Source organism: Alosa sapidissima, chromosome 3 (genome assembly GCF_018492685.1).
Source record: "Alosa sapidissima isolate fAloSap1 chromosome 3, fAloSap1.pri, whole genome shotgun sequence".
NCBI lineage: Eukaryota > Metazoa > Chordata > Actinopteri > Clupeiformes > Clupeidae > Alosa > Alosa sapidissima.
Genome location: NC_055959.1, coordinates 30,839,552 through 30,859,583, shown reverse-complemented (window position 1 = coordinate 30,859,583; position 20,032 = coordinate 30,839,552). Strand labels below are relative to the sequence as shown.

At 38.9% G+C, this 20,032-nt stretch overlaps 1 protein-coding gene across 2 annotated transcripts in view; it reads left to right on the top strand.

Moving 5' to 3' along the window:
* Window positions 1-19,522, top strand: part of tbck (TBC1 domain containing kinase) — a 35,942-nt gene extending 16,420 nt beyond the window's left edge. For both annotated transcript variants that reach the window (XM_042085810.1, XM_042085809.1), the window contains exons 17-26: window positions 232-358; window positions 785-835; window positions 985-1,068; window positions 4,672-4,757; window positions 8,640-8,676; window positions 10,013-10,174; window positions 11,246-11,430; window positions 13,358-13,533; window positions 18,433-18,592; window positions 18,912-19,522. In XM_042085810.1, coding sequence (XP_041941744.1) covers window positions 232-358; window positions 785-835; window positions 985-1,068; window positions 4,672-4,757; window positions 8,640-8,676; window positions 10,013-10,174; window positions 11,246-11,430; window positions 13,358-13,533; window positions 18,433-18,592; window positions 18,912-19,022 — 1,179 coding nt within the window. In that variant the 3' untranslated portion in view covers window positions 19,023-19,522. The remainder of the gene's footprint in view (window positions 1-231; window positions 359-784; window positions 836-984; window positions 1,069-4,671; window positions 4,758-8,639; window positions 8,677-10,012; window positions 10,175-11,245; window positions 11,431-13,357; window positions 13,534-18,432; window positions 18,593-18,911) is intronic.
* The last annotated feature ends 510 nt before the right edge of the window (window positions 19,523-20,032 follow it).

The window sequence follows — 20,032 nt, the reverse complement described above, 5'->3', positions numbered from 1 at the left end:
CCTCTAGTTCAGGCTACAGGTGAACAGATTGAAACAAATTGGATCAAAACGCTGCGGCTAGAACTTAAACAACAACTAAGAGAAGAGAGCATGTTATTCCAGTTCTCAGGTTGCACTTGTCGTTCCTGAAAACTGAATATGGAACTTTGTATGGTATATTGGAACCACACTCTGCATGATTGGGAATTTTTATTTGGTTAATGCACTTGTCTGTGTGTTTGTGCCTAAAAGATCGAGGTGGATATCCCCCGCTGTCATCAGTATGATGAACTCTTGTCCTCCCCACAAGGCCATATGAAGTTTCGAAGGGTTCTGAAGGCCTGGGTAGTATCACACCCTGATCTGGTCTACTGGCAGGGTGTGTGTTTTCAAATTTCTCTAAATATTGATTATGTATGAGCGGAAAAAGGCAGTCATTTACAAATTGTGTTAGTCGTATCTTGAGATCACTATGTAGCAGTAAACTCTATAGGTTTTTGCTATTCATTTGGTAACACATAGTATCCATAAAGCATTATACATTTATAAAGACTCATAATACTTAACATAAGGTTTCATTCACCTTCATGACTGCAATCATAAAGTGGTACAATGATGTGTAAGCCCTGACAACTTGAGTTATCACAATGCATTACATATGTCAATCATTACAAATGTATCCACGATGCCTAGTAAATACTGGACTCATAGAAAGTGTTACCATCACTTTACTGTACATATTTATTTTTTGGTATGCTGATTATGAAAACATTGCCATATCATTTTATGTTCATTCCTGCTTTAGGTCTAGATTCCCTGTGTGCCCCATTCCTCTATTTGAACTTCAATAATGAGGGTATGTCACTTTTACAAATGTTTCATTAGTGGAAATAAGCTAACAATTGGGACCTTCTTTGAACTTCATTTAAGACAAATGAAAAAAGAACAGAAAAAAGACTCAGGTTCATTTTTAAAATATCCTTGTTTATATCTTCTCCCTTCAAGCTTTGGCTTATGCCTGCATGTCTGCATTCATCCCGAAATACCTCTATAACTTCTTTCTGAAGGACAACTCACATGTGATACAAGGTGAGTTACCTGTAGTTTAGAAAATGTAAGTATATGGTACTATTAATAATCCCACTACAAAAACATAGGTTGCCTGGCTGCTCTAGCTTTTGGCTGCAACAACACGAGTTAGGGAGCAAATTGGGAAAAAAATTGCTGAAAAAAAATATTGACCTAAAGTGTGTTGAAACATGATACCGAGTGTGAACGTATGTCTCATAGCCGATCTTGGCTTGTCCCCTGCACTCCAAAATCTGGCGCTAGTTAGCCGATGCTACCAACAGCTTTTTCAATGGGGTTGCCTCGGCATCGGCCTAGCCATGCAAATAAATCACTGTTTTACACCATTTACGAGGCTCAATGTATCTCCACACTTCATTGGTAGACTTCTGAGGGCCCTGACATTTAAAATGAGACATTGAGGGCCAGATGTACGTACATTTGCGAACGTAGCGTTATCAGCACCATGGACACTCCGCAGATTGCGAACGCTGTCAGACCCAAGTTTCCGTTGTATTTATCAATTGTTCAATCCTTAGTGTAAACTGCGCCTTTCTCTGCCTTTCTCCGCCCATAAACGCAATTTACGAACGTCCACAACTGAATGGCAGCGCCTACATACAAACGCAGTTGAATGAAGTTAACTGATGACAACATTAAAAAAGAATCAAACGTTTAGCGATCATGAAATAATACCATACATGATAAGATGTAAACAAGCAGGGAGATAATGAAGATCAGTAGTTCTACTCAAACTACTTGTGCACGTAGGCTATGGAAGATTGGTCAAATCTAGCAAGTAGGAAAGTTTAAGTGAATGACGTGAAAGTGAAAGTAAGACATTCGAAAGGCCAACGAAAGTTAAGGTTGCTTTTGGTAGTAGGCTACAAATACTTTCACCACAAAAAACTGGTGCTCTAAATAGCGATTCTGTTGTCTTTGAAAGGTTCTCTCATTGACGCATTGAACTGCAATTTGGATTAACACCTGCTTTTACAAGGCAGAAGTATTTAGGCGCAGAATAGACGTGCGCTTTCAGGAGCAGTCTTTGTACATACCGCGGAATACATAACTAGGCGCTCTTTACTCTTCCCCTCCCATCTTTTTACGCTAAACTCCCACTTTCCCCTGGATCCTCCCATGAATGCATATGCATGACATGACAATCGCAATCTGCCAGTTTCAGCTCCCGCGACAGGCAGTTTGCGCTTTTACATCATTGCGGCCTGTTTGTACATACCTCGCAATGATTTTACACGCACATTGCGAAACAAATACGCCTGAAATGGGCGCAAAAGCGTTAGTACATCTGGCCCTGAGAACTTTAAAAAAGCACTGGTAGTTTACTTACAAGACGATTTATACAGACAGTATCTTCACAAAGTTTAGCGTTTGCAGCCATCAGAGCCCGTTTACAGAGAGCCGGATCACTCCCTATTAACTCCATTGTACCTGCAATCTGTTGCAGTTCCGCTAGGGGCGATCACGAATAAGTGCAAAAACAATGGGGGTCTATGGAGCTAGACGGCTTAATGTGTCTCTTTTACCTGGTTGTAGTTGAGAAATCAAAGATTTGATTGTGGTTTCTGCCAGCTCAATATGGATTATAGGTCAAAAGTTGAATGAACGAGTAGTCATGTCCTTTCGATTTCTTACAGATTGGGTCGTTGTTGCCCATAACACACTAGCTTTCTGCTAATGAATGACGTCATTGACACATTTGAAAGGCTTTTTAGAACAAATAAGTAACTCAAAAAATATAATACTCAGTGGTTTGTATTTTTTCTCTTTCGACTGCAACATTCGAATTTCTGGGCAAAAAATTATATCCCGGGAAAAGTGGATTTGAGGGGTACAGCTCCATAGACCTCCATTCATTCTGCACTTATTTGTGAGCGCCCTCATGTGGAACCAGAAAAGGAACTGCAACCAGTTCAGAAACCGGAAGTTTCCCGAGAGTGGCGGTTCTCCCCTTATTAGACATTCTCTGCAGCCATATTGAATTTAGTCACGATAAGTCGAGCGACGAGTAAGAATGAACAGGTATGATAAGGGATCAGATTCCAAAAGTAATTCTGTGGAAATGCATGGATTCCAGTTTCTTCCAGTAGCAGCAACTGGATCTCGGAACACACCGAAGCGACACTGACGGCCAGCGTACATTCTGCGTGTGTGCAAGATATAATGTTTCCAGATCTGGTCTAGTTATCAAGATTAATCATAAAATGATTTGTCAATGGAACGAAATGGCACTAGTTTCGGATTTCTCTGATTTAAGCAATAACAAAATATAAATATATATATATTGTGTACTATTGTATTGTCATTGCTTGTTTGTGATGCCATTGAAACACTCTTTCGGACACGGAACAAATAATGTATTTTCGCCCGTTAACTGAGCTAGCTAGCTAGTTAGCTAACGTTAGCACAGTAAACGAAAAAAGGGAATGGGAACTGATAGTGTTGTTTGCTAGCTAGGTAGCAACTAAAGACTTTGGTTAAACTTGTATATTGTTGCAAACTAACCTGAAATAACATACAGTTAAGAACAAAATTATTCATACCTCTGGCAAATATTGATGTAATGTTGATTTTCTCTTGACCAATATGTTTGTTCTTACTGAAAATGATATTGCCACATGCCAAAAGGTTGTTAGAAAATGTGGTAGAAACATGGAATCAAAAAAATAATCGTTTTTATCTTTTTAAACATTTTTATGAAAAACGGCATGTCCAAAATTATTCATACCCTTTTTAAATAATCAGTGGAAACATCTTTATTTGACATCAAAGCTCTCAAAGTGGTTCTTATAATACTTACCAAGCCTCTCGATTATTTGCCATCACTTTGGCCATGTGCTAACTTTTTGAACTGATTGAGGTCTGGACTCTGGCTGGGCCACTCTAAAATGTTGACATTGTTCTCAGTTAACCATTTCTTGCCTTGTTTGGCTGTATGTTTTGGATCATTGTATTGTATGGTTAAAGGTCTAATGATGCCTATTGGGGCAGGTCTCTTGGCACACTGCCTGATCTTTTCCTCCAGAATCTCAGTGTAGCCTCTTGCTTTAGTGTTACCGTTTACTTTAGCCCGTTTGTAGCCCCACAAGGATGACATGGAACCATTGTTTTTCGTTTTGATCCATCACCCACCCGCCATACCGGCTCCTCGAAAGGAGGGTATAAACACGCACGCACACACAAACACACCCACATGCATACACATAAAAACACACACATGCAGGCGCACACACACACACACACAGATAAACACACACACCCCAAGCGGCGGTCATATTTTGTACCGCGGTACATCTAGTTTCTATAAAGGCCACATTTAATAACGTTTTTCTGATAGAAATACATAGCTTGTTCTTATTGTAATCCTAATATTACTTGCTATCAGCATCTGGCTGATAATTTCTGATCCTCTGAACGTCTAAAACTAGCCACGCTAAACAGGGCTAGCCATTAGAAAATATGGTTTTGTAATGCTGTTGGCAGAGCGGTTAGAGAGCTTTGCCAGCGTTGAAAACAAATATTTGCTGAATTAATGAGATCCTAAAGTCAGTTTGATGGTCTGTTGTAATACTGTTGTCTTTTTCTACTCTATCTCTTTTACAGAGTATCTGACCGTCTTCTCTCAGATGATTGCCTTCCACGATCCTGAGCTCAATAATCATCTGAATGAAATTGGATTCATCCCAGATGTGAGTTTACAGTTATACTTATACTGAAAAAAATGCCAGCAGAAACTGAAAGCATACAGTTGTTGTTATTAGGGGTGTAAGCGCTAGTTTTGGTCAGGTTTCAGGGGGTTAGCTCCAAACTATTTTATCTGCTAATATTGATTATCGTTTTGATTCTGTACCATAGTAGCTTATGGCTAGCCTAATGTAGCCAGACTCTGGTATTAGTCCATTTGGATTTGATTATGGGGTATGTTTAAACCAATACAGGGGAAAAAATGCCTCTTCACATTAGACATAACCAATCTGAGCAACGATATATATGTGAATCCTGTAGGGAGTATAGTAAAGTAGAGACCTATAAAGAAATATAAAAAAAACCTGTATTCAAGCATGCCGAAGCAACATTACAGGCCGTGAAAAACTACAATCGACAAACGTCGATCATCATCAGTGTCTCAATATAGAAACACGTCAGCAGGCGCTGACGCCTCTTATAGGTTCCCGCACCAATCACCAAGAGCGTAGGTGAACTACTCAATCACAGGTTGTGGGCCCTACAGGTAGACAATAGACATAGACCCATACACATACGTACATACAATATCCCAAAAACATACCTAACATCAATACATACCTAACATTATACAGACAATCTTAAAAATATTGAAAAGAGGGCATGCAATCAGGGTAGGAATTTCACGGCGGCCATGGCTGTCGTTGCCCCTTGCGTTGGCCGTGATGCCCCTTTGAAAATCAGAGGTTTACAGGCCACTGTGGCCTTGGTGCTCCCTTCTTTCAATAATCTGGTTTGCATCCGAATAATAGCGTATTTTATTAGCCTATGGCCTGTCAAAATAATCTTAGCATTAACAGCACAAATTAATTTAGTCTTTTACGCAGTGGAGAAAGTGACAGTGCACGGCAAGAAAGAAAGTGCGTCCAAATTCATTCACCCATTCTTCAGTTGAACTACTCGTGAAGTAGCCTACTCATCATACAGACATCACAAGTATCACATCACGAGAGCTTTTTCTCAGCTTGTAAACGATGTTAGCCACTAATTGCTGTGGTAAACGGTTCGCAAGACAAGTAAATATGATTAAATTGAATCACAAATTCTAGGTTCTGCGCCTATCTCCCTACCCATTCATCTCGGTGGAATACTTCACGAACCCTTCGTTCAACACATGACAAACCATATATCAAAATAAACAGCAGACCTTACCGAACACAAAGCTGTAAAGCAGTCCCCTGTACAGTTAGCCGTTCCAGAGTAATCCGGTTTTGAATTTGCAGCAAATTTCGACATGCATGTCTCCAAATTTGGGCTTTAAGTTTCAGTTTAAGTGTTTAAATTTTTTCTACATAATTTCACAAAAGGGCCAGATACAAAATAAATGTTACAAATATCACCTAGATATCAGTAAATATTAAAATCAGAGGATATACAGCTGACTAAGAGTTTGTGAAAGTAGCCTTAATGATCACAAAATGCTAAGCATGCATCTATAGGCTATTTGAGTTTCTTAAAGCTGAGCTGTGCTTAAATTGATCAATTCATGACTTCATAACAGGCCAAATACAAAATAAATGTTAAATATAGCCTAGATATCTGTAAATATTAGATGATCAGATGATTTACAGTTCTATGTAATACTGTATGTCATGTTTCATGTTTTTTTAATGTTTCATACAGTGATGCAGGTCTACTGCTGTGAATAGGCTAAATACAACTTTGATCATTTTTATAGCCTTATAGTTAACTTTGGCCTTGGTGCCCTGACATGTGGCCTTTGTGCCCCCCACCAAATATGCCCAACTGAAGGCCAAGTGGCCTTGCCCCTAAAATGGTGAAATTCCAAGCCTGCATACAATAATACAGGTCGCACTTGACTATTCTACATTCTCTCAAACTAGTTAACTGAACTGAACATAGTTAATGGAGATGGACTAGGCTATTTCTGTTTTGTTATGCACTTCATTGAAACGTGCTGTAAGCCTGGGCTACATTTTGCACATGCACTTGCATATTTCTTAATATGAAAAACTTACTTCAGTGTGTCCCACAGAACTGAATTCTCTTTGTGGGGGTAGGTTTGCAGAATTAACTTGAATTCAACAGTTTTTAACAAATTAGCATAGCGTGGTTATGATTAACCAGATTTAAGCACAATTTAGTACAACCCGGAAAGTCATTGTGTGGTGGTCAATGTCTCTGCATTTATCCCAATCCGTGAATTAGTAAAACACACTCAGCACAAAGTGAACACACAGTGAGGTGAAGCACACACTAATCCCGACGCAGTGAGCTGCCTGCTATAGCGGCGCTCTTGGAGCGGTGAGGGGTTAGGTGCCTTGCTCAAGGGCACTTCAGCCGTTCCTACTGGTCGGGGTTTGAACCGGCAACCCTCCCGTTACAAGTCCGAAGCGATAACCAGTAGGCCACGCCTGCCCCCTAAATGTGGCAGGTATAGATAAATAGGATTTGGCTACTGCAGCCAGGGCGGGGAACCTTATGGTGTTATCCTTCCACCATGTAAGGTGGTTATTATCCCTTGGGATAGAGTTTTCCCCAAAATATAAAAAAGTACCTCTTTCCTGACTGTCTCACTGTCCCCGACCCCATCACCATCCTCCTGGACCATGTTTTCTTCATTGCCGTTTTCTTTTCTGCCATTTTCTTTATGTGTTTTACGAGGCACCGTGTAGCTGAGAGTGCCTTGTTAATCACAGGGTTGTCCATTGCATGGTTGACTACCAATATGCCCAGCACACCGATGGGATACCACCCAATGTTATTATCCATGCCACAATGTTACGTGCATTGTCATGGACAATAACAAGGACATTCTCAAACGAAATGTCAAATTTTTCTGCCACATTCTCCAGCCAGGAGGCAATGTTTTCTGCTGTGTGGCGTTCTTCAATTGGCAGTGTTGTCAAATTGAAGGAGACAAGATCCCAACAAGGTCCCAACTGTCATCAATAAAATGACAAGTTACCCCTAAGTAGACCACAGAAATCGGCCTCATGTCTTTAACAATCATTGATAAGACGCTCTCAGTAAGTATGGCAGCCTCCTGGGGTGTGCAGGGGGTTGTATTTTGTATTTTTCTTGCGAAAGTAATTTTCCACACTATTCTTCTTATGCTTTAAAACATAAAGTACACACACACACACACACACACACATTAAAATAAATATAATAATAAACCAACAATTACATATAGTAATTAATTACACAGAAAACATACACTGTAGCCTAAAACTTTAGGTGTCGACAACGTATTATAGCCTACTCCAATCGAGTGCAAAATGGGGAGTTGAAAAAACGGTGCTCTGTAATCTGCAGCTGCTCCCGGGTGGCGCCTCTTCAGGTGCTGGTGCATTGCCATGGTGCTAGAATGGAAGGCCATCTCCATTTTGCAAAGACGACATATCACGGAATTGTTTCCTTTTAAATTAAAGAATTCACATACTTCAGAGGAACGAGTGCATGCCGCCTTGCACTTCTGAAAGTCTGAGGAGGCACTTGCGTTGCTACTACTCTCCGGCGCCGCCATCTTTGTTTTGGGTCTGACGAATCGACGCACATATTTTGCGTCGACATATTTTTTGCGTCGACTATACTAATGACTTGATGGGCCCTATTTTCGTGGTCTAAAACGCATGGTCACTACTCAAAAGCTTATTTAAATTTAGTAGGATGTCCAGTCCACATTGGAATATCTAGTTGCATCTCATATATTTGTTAATATATAGTTTATCGTTATCTTTGTCTCTCCGTCCTGTCTTCCCTATTTTATTATTGCTGGTAAAGCACGTTGTGACTTTTGTCTTTGAAAACACTCATATATCATTAGAGCTTATTGAACGACTTGCTTATTTCATTGTTTACAGCTTTATGCCATTCCATGGTTCCTTACAATGTTCACACGTAAGTAAAGCATGTTTTAATTGTAAAAAGTTAATAGAGCTTTATCTGTTAAATATAAAACTGATTGATGGGAACATTTGAAAATGTTTTGATATTTAAAAAAATGTAGTTATTAAAGATTATTGACTGCTATTATCGAGATCTACCTTTTAAACCATTTTCTGCCTTTACCTTTTAATCCCATTGAGCGTTCAGGGTGATCATCTAGGCTGGTCAACACCAGACCACTTCTCAAATCTCAATTGAGAGTGTGTCTGGAAAGGAAATACACATCATATCTGTTTAACCTTGTTACCATCAGTGCAGCGTTTGGTTGTGTTGACTGCACTTCTCTGTCATGCTCTGCTCTGTCATCGTATAAACCCCGCCCAATGTCAAATAAGCAGTTGTGATTGAATCTTTGTTGGTCATTCAGAAACGGGCATTAAAGGAGAATTCCGGTGTGATATTGACCTAAAGTGTATTGAAACATGATACCGAGTGTGAACGTATGTCTCATAGCCCATCTCGGCTTGTCCCCTGCACTCCAAAATCTGGCGCTAGTTAGCCGATGCTACCTTTTTCAGCTTTTTCAATAGTGGTGCTTCGGCATCGGGCTAGCCATGCAAATAAATCACTGTTTTACACCCATTTACGAGGCTCAATGTATCTTCACACTTCATTGGTAGACTTCCGAGGGCCCTGACATTTAAAACGAGACATTGAGAACTTTGAAAAAGCACTGGTAGTTTACTTAAGAGTCGATTTATACAGACAGTATCTTCACAAAGTTTAGCGTTTGCAGCCATCTTGAATTTAGTCACGATAAGTCGAGCAACGAGTAAGAATGAACAGGTATGATAAGGGATCAGATTCCAAAAATAATTCAGTGGAAATGCATGGATTCCAGTTTCTTCCAGTAGCAGCAACTGGAATCCATGCATTTCCACTGAATTATTTAGCCTCGTAAATGGGTGTAAAACAGTGATTTATTTGCATGGCTAGCCCGATGCCGAAGCACCACTATTGAAAAAGCTGTTGGTAGCATCGGCTAACTAGCGCCAGATTTTGGAGTGCAGGGGACAAGCCGAGATGGGCTATGAGACATACGTTCACACTCGGTATCATGTTTCAATACACTTTAGGTCAATATCACACCGGAATTCTCCTTTCATGGTATCCTTTCCAGACTGATCGGCAGAGCAAATTCAAATTTGTTAACAGGTTCATCTGTGTTCACCCATGCTATGTTACCAGTCTAGTTTTATATTAATGTGAATAACTAATATCCTCTATCAGTATAGATCAAAAGGTCCCACTTTTTTGTCTATGTCTTGTCTATTCTTTTTGCCACCAGATGTCTTCCCTCTTCACAAGATTTTCCACCTGTGGGACACACTTTTGCTCGGCAACTCTTCCTTCCCCTTCTGTATTGGTGTGGCAATCTTACAACAGCTGAGAGATCGCTTATTGGCCAATGGCTTTAATGAATGCATCTTGCTTTTCTCCGATCTACCTGGTAATAATACTGACAAACATTATTACCTAACTGGTAATAACACTGACAAATTAAGAAATAACAATTGCAAAGTCTACAATGGTTCTTCAGTCTTTCCCCCAGAAAATGTGTTAGTTAAGGTGGTGGCTGTTACTGTTTGATATGATATTGGTGATCAGGCTCTTTGACCTTGATCTAAAATAAAAGTGGATGGTTCATGACATCACGCACTGTTAAACTGTCTTCACTTAGCTGATTCCTTCACTGAACCCATTCACTTTTGCGTTTATTCATTTATGATTTTTTAATACATACTGTAGCACCTTTTTGCTGTATGTATTAACTTGGTTCAATTTGTAACACGTAGGTCTTGAAAAGGACACAAGCTGTACTTTCCATTTTTGTGCAAAATATTTAAAGGTGATGATTTGATGTAACTGGAACTACAGGGGTTGGAGCACAAATTCTGTTTTCCACTGATTTCTCTAAGGCCCCCAAATCTAGACCCTAATACTTTCAGATGCAAACAACTGAAAGTGAAATATAAGCTAATTAGAGTCCATTTATCGGATGTCTCAAAATGTGGTGTGCTTAATCTTGGCTGTTGATTAAATTTTGTGAATTTTGATCTGTCAAAGTTATGGGCAGTTTGGGCAAATTCAATTTTAAGCTATGGCTTTTATTGACTCCATGGACAGTATCTTGTGATGTTAATATTCAAATTGGATGAATCTTTATAAACTCATTCCCTACAACATTAATTTGGTGCATGACAAGTTCTACAACATTCCATCCATAGGAAGCACTATAGCTAAAATGTTGCAGTATTTCAAGAACTATCAAAGCTTTGATTGTGTGATTGACTATCTTAACAATAATTTGTAGTTGTCCATATTTGCTGATGTGACTGGATAGTGTCCATGAAATGTAATAGGCTAATTCTGTTATTTATTTGAATGCATTGTTTTACACATGCATGCAATTCCACTTCTTTCTTGTTGAAGCTGTTGAGCCACAATTGCTGCCTTGTAGTTGTTTCTGCATTCATGATTTTTCCCCCTGACTCAAATGAAGTGTGTCTGTGTCTTCTAGAAATTGACATTGAGCGTTGTGTCCGAGAATCCATCAATCTTTTCTGTTGGACTCCCAAAAGTGCCACCTATCGACAACATGCACAGATTCCCAAAACCACCAGTGAGGGTAGCAGTAGTAGCAGCTTTGGGAAAACCAGTATCTACCTTCACTCAGACTATCAAGACTTCGCCAAGACTGATTTAGTAAGTTTGTTTTTGAACATTAAACTTTCAACAGCACTTGGTGGGATGTATCATCAAACACAATCATCACAGCTTGTAACCCCAAAATTAGTTGTTTCCAAGTAATGTATCGCATTTTGTGGTAACACATCAATAACAAAATGTATATATGGTACGTAATATGTAACTATTAACTGTATGGAATTAAAGATTAAAATGCACATAATCATTTTTATTCAGTCACTGGGTGATTGGGAATTAATAATATGGGGAAAATCTGTATTTTCCATCACCCAGAAACAAATGGCTGCTTACATAGAGCTTGTCAGAGCTGTGTGCTCTGTTGTAGACTCGTAGACTGTTGTAGAAAAGTAGATGTAGGGTGTTAGCTCTGTTATTGAATCATATATTGTACAGCCCTGACACCATGTAAGGTAGTTTTTAAAATGCGATTTGGGGTTCTTTAGGACTCTAGTTGTCTTGGACACAGCCACTCGTCACTTTTCCGTTGACTCCCGTTGTATTTAATACAACGCCACACTTCGTACAAAGAGAAGTATGAGTATTCCAAGAGAGCCAGCTCAGCACTAGCTGGTTTGCATGCTCATTTGAGTGAATATCTTGGTAGTACAGTGCATAGGCATTTCTTAAATTATGTCAAAACTGTAAAAAAGAAAACTCCACACATTATTATAACTTGCTAGATAATATCTATATAACACCTTTGCATGTATTCAAAGTCTTAGGGCTCTGTTTTAGCGGTCTGAAATGCCTGGTCAGAGACGTATGGTTTAAAGACATTTGGGGCGTATCCAGTCCACATTCGCTAATTTAATAGCGTGATTTTGGGATCACAAGTCTGGCACATTGTTCAAAAGGGTTGTTCTTATGTTTCTTAATCAGTCATGGGTTTGTTTTGGGTGTAACATCCTTTAAACCAATGAGAGTGTTATCTGTCATTCCCTTTAACAGCAAGCAGCACATCAAACAGCACGTCAGTATTTTGACAGTCAGCTCATCTGAAGGAATCAGCTTGCACGATTCCACTAATACTTGCTTTACCATAACCTGTGTGATTAGCAGAGTATGAGAATGACAACAGTACACTCAGTTATTTACTTTCACTATAGGGCTTATTCGCAAACACCGCCTCGGCCATGTTGACATGACATCTGCAGCACGTAGATTTGAGTTGAACTGAGCAGAGCACAGTAGCCTAACGGCTTCGTCTCGTCAATATCAATAGAAGATAAGCTTGATCGTTGTGGACTCATATCTAATAGACCCAATAGCATTTAGTAAAGATCTGTCATTATTGTTAGCTGTAACTTACCCCGATATCTTGTTCATACATCCACACACGTCGCAGGAGCTGAAAGTGTTCAAGTCGCTAGAGTCAAGGGCGGCTAACTTCTTATATTTGTTCCACCAACGACATCGTCTGCCATTGCCATGATCGCAGATGTATTAATTGAATAAAGCTGCATCTCATTGGACTGAAACTTACCCCATTAGTGTTCGATTGACTGAATAAAAATCCTTAGGATATTCATCCTGAAAATGAGTCGTTGCCTGGGAATGCTAAGGGCTGCTTACGTCTCATGACCGTGCATAGATAGATAGATAGATAGATATTTTATTGATCCCCAAGGGGAAATTCAAGCATCTTCACCACTGTGCTTTATATGCGCTTTTCACTGTAGACCAGGTTTCACTGAAGATAAGAACAAGACTTGCGTTGTGCTTGGCGCCAGGTTGCGCCGAGTGTATGTATGATATAGCCCTTAGTGTTTTAGATGAAAATGCAAATGCAATTTAGTTACTTTTAGTCAACAAAATTTGAAAATGTTTTCATCTAATTTAAGTTCCTGAAAACTCATCTCTACTTTTAATCACAAACAAATTATTTTGATATATTCTCATTCTTTCTCACTTGATCTTTTCACAGTCTCGGGAGCCACTAAAGTTGACGGAATTAAAAGCAGAGGTGTCTCCACGAATCTCTGCAGAAGACCTGATTGATTTGTGTGAACTCAGAGGCTCATCTCACTTCAAAACTCCCAACAAGAGAGCCAGAGTTGGCAAACCTAAGATACTGGCAGTTGACATCCGTAGCTCAGAGGAGTATCCTTCGGTGATTGCTTTGAACTAATCAGCTTTTACACTCTCAATGTTTGAACTCTCTTACAGTCGTGGTGAGGCTAAGCAAAATTATTAGTGCTGTCAAACGATTCAAATTTTTAATCACGATTGCTGAATTCCTATAGTTAATCACGATTAATCACATATTTTATCATATGATTAAAATTCTATTATTTTGCATTTCTGAACTTTCCAGGAGCATTTGATAGACATCCGTGGCACCCAATAAACGGATCTGGGCATTTTTTTCAAATACGAGAAAATGAACGTTTGGTTCCCAGACCATGTCTCATTGAGAAGTGGTGGCGCTAGCCAGGCTAGGAGTCCATATTAACAATAAAGCAAGTATTGTGTATCTTGATTGGGATTCAAATGAAAGCAAAGCAAGTTACTTTATTAACTGAACTTTAAGACGTAGGTCTATTTGATTATTTCAAATCAAATTTCAAAAGATGTGCAGCAGACCTGAGGCAACACAAAATATTCTTCAGAAATATAGCTGAACTGGTGCATGAGTGCATTGCCATTTTATAGGCCTACAGTCTATGGTGCACTGTCACTTGCCACACACATCAACGCCGAAGTTTTTAACAGGCAAACACTGGATGAACAATGGATTTTATGGAGCAGCGTCGACCAAATATAACTGAATCGTGGTTTACACGGCGGCAAAGTGTGATGCTGGTGTGCGGCGTTGTATTGAAAAGAATGGAATCTAATGTAAATGAATATCGAAAGCAGAGTGCATCGCAAATAGTAGCAGCCAAAGGGGAATGTTGATAACAGAACAAGTGATGGTGAAAAAATCTTTGGCGGCACACAACTAATGCGTCAGCCTAGGCTACTACTAGTCCGGCAGCCATGGGGTCAGACCTGGTTTTGTCGGTTAAAGTTTTTTTTTTTGCAGAATCTTGTAGACCAGGGGTATCTCTTTAAGATTTAGGAGGGTGCCCAGTGATATCCCTTGGGCAATTTTGTATAACCCTTTCTTGTTCAATGTATTGAATACAAGGTAAGACACTACAGGTGAATAGGGTAAAAAAAATAACTAGCAGATATCACTATGAAACGTCCCCAGTTGATTACTTACATTAATATGGAAAAAAATGTATTACAAGTTATCTGAAATTTAATTTTTGAATATGCAAATTAGGCACAATCTAATTAAATATGTGCTGATTTGCATAAAGTTTAAAAACATTAGATGAAGCCGGGTTCAAAATTACTTTTTCATTGTGTTTACATATTAGATGAAAAGTCTTTTACACAGGACATTTGTATTACAAGTTTTCTGTAATTTAATGTTTAAATATGAAAAAGCCCAATGTGGCAAAATCATGAAATAGGATATAACTCTAATTTCAAGATGAGTAGGCATACTCATATTAAATGCAAATCAACTCAATTAAAATTTACTAAAATACAATGTTCTGTGTGATAGTTTTTCAGACAGTACATTCAAATTTGGACAATTTAACCCTTTACTAAGTGAATTAATGAATTTCTATGTTTCAGATAATGCCAGCCAGGGAGCCATGGGGTCAGACCTGGTTTTGTGGGTTATTTATTTATTCATTTTTGCTTAGACTTGGGGTTCACTTGGGGTGGCTCTTTAATATTTAGGAGGGTGCCCAGTGTGATATCCCTTGGGCAATGTCCTACATTAACCTTTAAAGCCAAATGTGCCGAAATCATGAAGGAAAAAAAAAATAGGAAAAGCAAATAATCAACTCAAATAGAATGTACTAAAATACAGTTTGCAGTGTGATAGTTATTCAGACAATACTTCATGCATTCAAATTGGGAAAATGTAACCCTTTTATGTCAAATAATGAATTTATAATTTCAGATATTGCCTGTAATAATTCTGAATATGTACACTTTTCCTAGTATTAGTTCTGATAATTGTCCAGTTCTGGCTCATCCTACCCTAAAACATGCAGAGAATATTGTGCAAGGCACCATTAACCTGGCAACTGCATCTGTTAGAGCTACAAGGATTTTCACTCTTGCAGCCACATCTGATCATCTCCAAAATGTAGTTTGGTGCAAGTTTGACATTTTCTGGTAGACTGGTTGGGCTTAGTAACGAATCAATGAATCTTTCTTCAAATGGCAGTTGAATTTCCAACTGAAGTATTCCTTCGCTTCAGGCTCCAAATACTTCAATAGCCTACTTAAAAATGAATATTCTCTTTTTGAATGACGAGTTTAGGCTCTGAGCATAGACTACTACTGCAATAAAGAATAAAAATAAATGTATATTTTATACATATTAAAACAGTAGAACAGACACCCTGTAGAAATCAGCTAAAAGAGGGCAGTTTAGGCTAACAGTAATCATTTACATAGCATACATGCAGTAAGTCCTTCCACTCAGCAGCCATATTGTAGCGCTTTTTGGGCACTTTTCGGGCATCTATTTCGGCGTGCGCAAGACTTCACAACACCAACCTTGCTCCAGCAGTGAGATCACAACACATGAAAGGGGTCGGATATGTGTAGACAACTGCCATATTGGCGTTACAAACTAACCCAATGCATTTCTATGGAGGATTTTTTGAGTGTTGTGACTCCTCATTAGAAAGTCTCTGGTAAACCTCCATCCACACAGAGACGTGCTATTGAGAGATGCTAGCACGTAGCACCCGTGGATTCGTTTCCTCTCCCACTCTGAAATCGGCACTTCAGAAGCACCTACATACACCAAACTTTCCAGTCTTATACCTAACTATATTTAGAAGACTTCTACAGAGGGGTTTGTTGATATGTTATTCCTAGCCTTTTTATATTACATTTTATTCCTAAAAACATGGCGAAAATGTATTCTAAAATTCCCTGTGTAAAAGACTTTTCATCTAATATGTCAACACAATGAAAAAGTAATTTTGAACCTGGCATCATCCAATGTTCCGATTTTTTTTTTTTTTTAGTTTATGCAAATCAGCACATATTTAATTAGATTTTGCTTAATTTGCATATTTAAACTTTATATTACAGATAACTTGTAATACATTTCTTTTCCATATTAATGTAAGTAATCAACTGGGAAAGGTTCATAGTGATATCTGCTAGTTCATTTTTTTACCCTGTGTTTACCTGTGGTGCCTCGCCTATAGTCAACACATTGGACAAGAAAGGCTTAATATCGAGAATTGCCCAAGGGATATCACCGGGCACCCTCTCTAATCTTATTGAGTTACCCCTTGACAGCAAGAAACAGCAAAAAAAAAAAACTTTAACCGACAAAACCAGGTTCACCTTGTCCATTCCATTCGTCAGTATATTGTTTAGTTTCCGGTCTAGCTAGATCCGGTGTGGTGTTGTAGTTGTTCTAACGTTACTAGTTGTTGCAACAGCATGTGAAAAAACTACAAAGTTTGTTACACCAAAAAGAATGTTAATCTCGCGATAAAAAAATTGACACCGTTAAAATAGGTTTACGTTAACGCCGTTAATAACGCGTTTAACTGACAGCACTAAAAATTATGCATATATTTTTCATTGTAATAATTGTAAATACACTGAAATAGCAGAGGAGGCAGCTAAGCGAGGTTGGAGTGCACGATTAAGGCCTATTGAAATCGGTGCACGTGGGTTTGTGGCCAGATCTGCTATTGGCTTGCTGTCTGAATTGGGCATTTGTGGTCGAAGTCTAAGGCAGGTGGTTAGTAACATGTCTTTAGCAGCAGAACGGGCAAGCGAATGGTTGTGGGTAAGGAGAAATTACCCTTCCTGGGGCGCAAGCTAAGGTAAGCTAACTGGCTCATTTGTTTTGTGTTTGTGATGGACTGTGCCTAGGTTGATGGTACTTGGCTAATGTTTTTTATGGTTTATGGTTCAGTCCGCATCAACGGGACGGACCAACCTAGCCAACTTAGACCATGCCTAGGTTGGTTAAGGGTATTTGGATGTTTGTTGTGGTAATATGGTGGCAGCATGGGGCGTAAGCTAACTGGCTAATTTGTTTTGTGGTTGTGATGGGGCCTAAGCTAACTGGCTAAGCTAACTGGCTAATTTGTTTTGTGTTTGTGATGTGCTGTGCCTAGGTTGATGGTTGGTTGGCCAGGGTTTTTTATGGCGATGGTTCAGTCCACATCAACGGGACGGACCAACCTAGCCAACCTTGACCATGCCTGGGCTGGTTAAGAGTATTTTGGGTACTGGATATTTCAATGTGGTAATATGGTGGCAGCATGGAGGGGAGTGTCTCCAGGACGCTGGTTTCACTGTTAAGCCTTCATGAGGTGTTGTGGGCCTAACTTAACGAAACATCGGTGAATGAGGGTGCCCACTTGATAACCCCAATGACATGCCGCATACTATATACTGCTGTTGGATGGGCCATTTGTATTGTGCTTGTGACCATTTGTTGGCGGATTTGTGGGTAGTGTGCTTTTTAAAGTTAAACTTGAGCAGGGGCTTCTGAATGTGTTTTTACCTTGGATTTTGGCACAAGGGATTTTAACATCTAATCCTGTGTATTAATGTAATGCAACTACTATTACTTCTATAGCACATCATCCAGGTGTCAACTAATTTGGATATTGTTAATGTGTTCAATACAAGTGTTTGAACTTTGTCTATACCTGAGATATATTACATATATAATAATAATAATAACAATACATTTTATTTGTTACATAGCGCCTTTCAAAACACCCAAGGTCACTTTACAGAGTAAATACAGTAAAAAAAAAAAAATTATAATAATAATCAGCACACACACGGAGCGGCGTAGTCGCCAGCGTTCCCGTGACACCAGCTACCTATGTGTGCTTTCAGTGCCCTCCAGAGCAAAATTGCACTATTCATTTTGTTTCCATGGAATTAAGAGTCAACTCTCCAACTCTCAGTTTATCCTTGACATGATGTCTTCAGCTTCAACCGAGGCCACATCTCTGGCAGCATCAACATCCCCTACAATGCGTCATTGGGGTCGGATGGAGAGTTAGTCACCTGTCCTGCTGTTACCACCCTAAGCAGCTACAGAGGACGAGTCATAGTAGTTCTCAGCAATATGGTGAAAAATGCAGTCACGGTAAGTGTTCTCATAAGCTCTCACATTTTTTTTTTTAATTCAAGCCCTGACGTACGGAGGTCAACACACAGTATGGAAGGCAAATGGATGTTTTTAGATCCAGTTGTTGTGTTCCTGCAAATTACTTTTATATGCAAATAAGGGACATTCAACATTCATGCCCTTCTCCTGGCACCTACCCATGATGAACTGTCCTACTTGTGGTTGTTTTTTGAGACTTTTATACTGATGATTGAGGGAGTTAAGTAGGCCTATATTTCACTTCAAAGAAAATAGTAGATCATTTTTGTCTACAATGTTATTTTTTTTCTCTCCCCAGTTTGCCACTCACCTAGTTAAACTGAATTATCCTCGGGTCTGTGTCTTGGATGGAGGCATCAATAAAATGAAGGTTACTGGACTCCTAACTGTACCCTCTCCTCAGATATGACTTATGAAGTTATTCAGTATGGCTTCTGCACATAGGAATTATTAGGCACTCACTGTCTGTCTAAGGAAATGCCAGACTTGTTTTGATCCTAATGCCGAAGTCAGTTCTTAAGTCTGATATATCAGAAACAAACCATATAAGCACTGAACAATAACTACATTTGAACATGATCACAAAATGTTGCTAACTAACACTTCCATCACCTTGTTGGAGAGATCATTTCTAAATTAGGTTGCTGTGTCTTTTTATGTTCAATATAGAGAGCACATATTAAGCACATTTATGTAAATATGATTCAGTGCCACTCAACTTTACTCTGTTGATTTAAGGAGTCTTGTAAAAAAAAATATGTGTATAAAGCTCCTTTCATGTGGTAGATTCAGCTCAAAGTGAAATGTATTTAATCATGAACGTTTCTTGTATTTACTACTGTGTCTGTGTTCTTACTACTTCATGTTGATCATAAAACAAAATAAATCATTTGACTCTTTTCAATCCAATCATTTCAATTGTATATGTAATTGTTGACAACACATGTTGTAACCCTTGTAATTACTTTTGTACAATACTTTTCAAACTACACTTTACATTTATTTTAGTAGTTCAGATTCATAACAATAGTAATTCATCTCATTGGCAGAACTGCTTCAAGCTTGTTTTTCTTTTTGTTGCAAATCCCACACAGAGTTGTCAGCAGTCATTGTATTTGGCTTACACTGACTGTCAACAAGTAGCCAGTCTGTTAAGGCAAGTAGCAACAACACACACTGATTCAGGGTCAACCATATGGCAGTGATTATGAGAGCTTTTGGAGAATTTGTCTATGATTCATTACCATTGACTATATTAAGACTGAAAGTATTCTTTTGAAATGGGTGTATCGTCCTCCTGAAACCCCTTTTATCTGAAAATATGTCACCTGATTTTTTTCCTCTGTAAATGTACAACAATATGTGTGTCTAATCAAGATTGCAAACTATGTATATTGGTCTACAATCAGGAATCTGCTG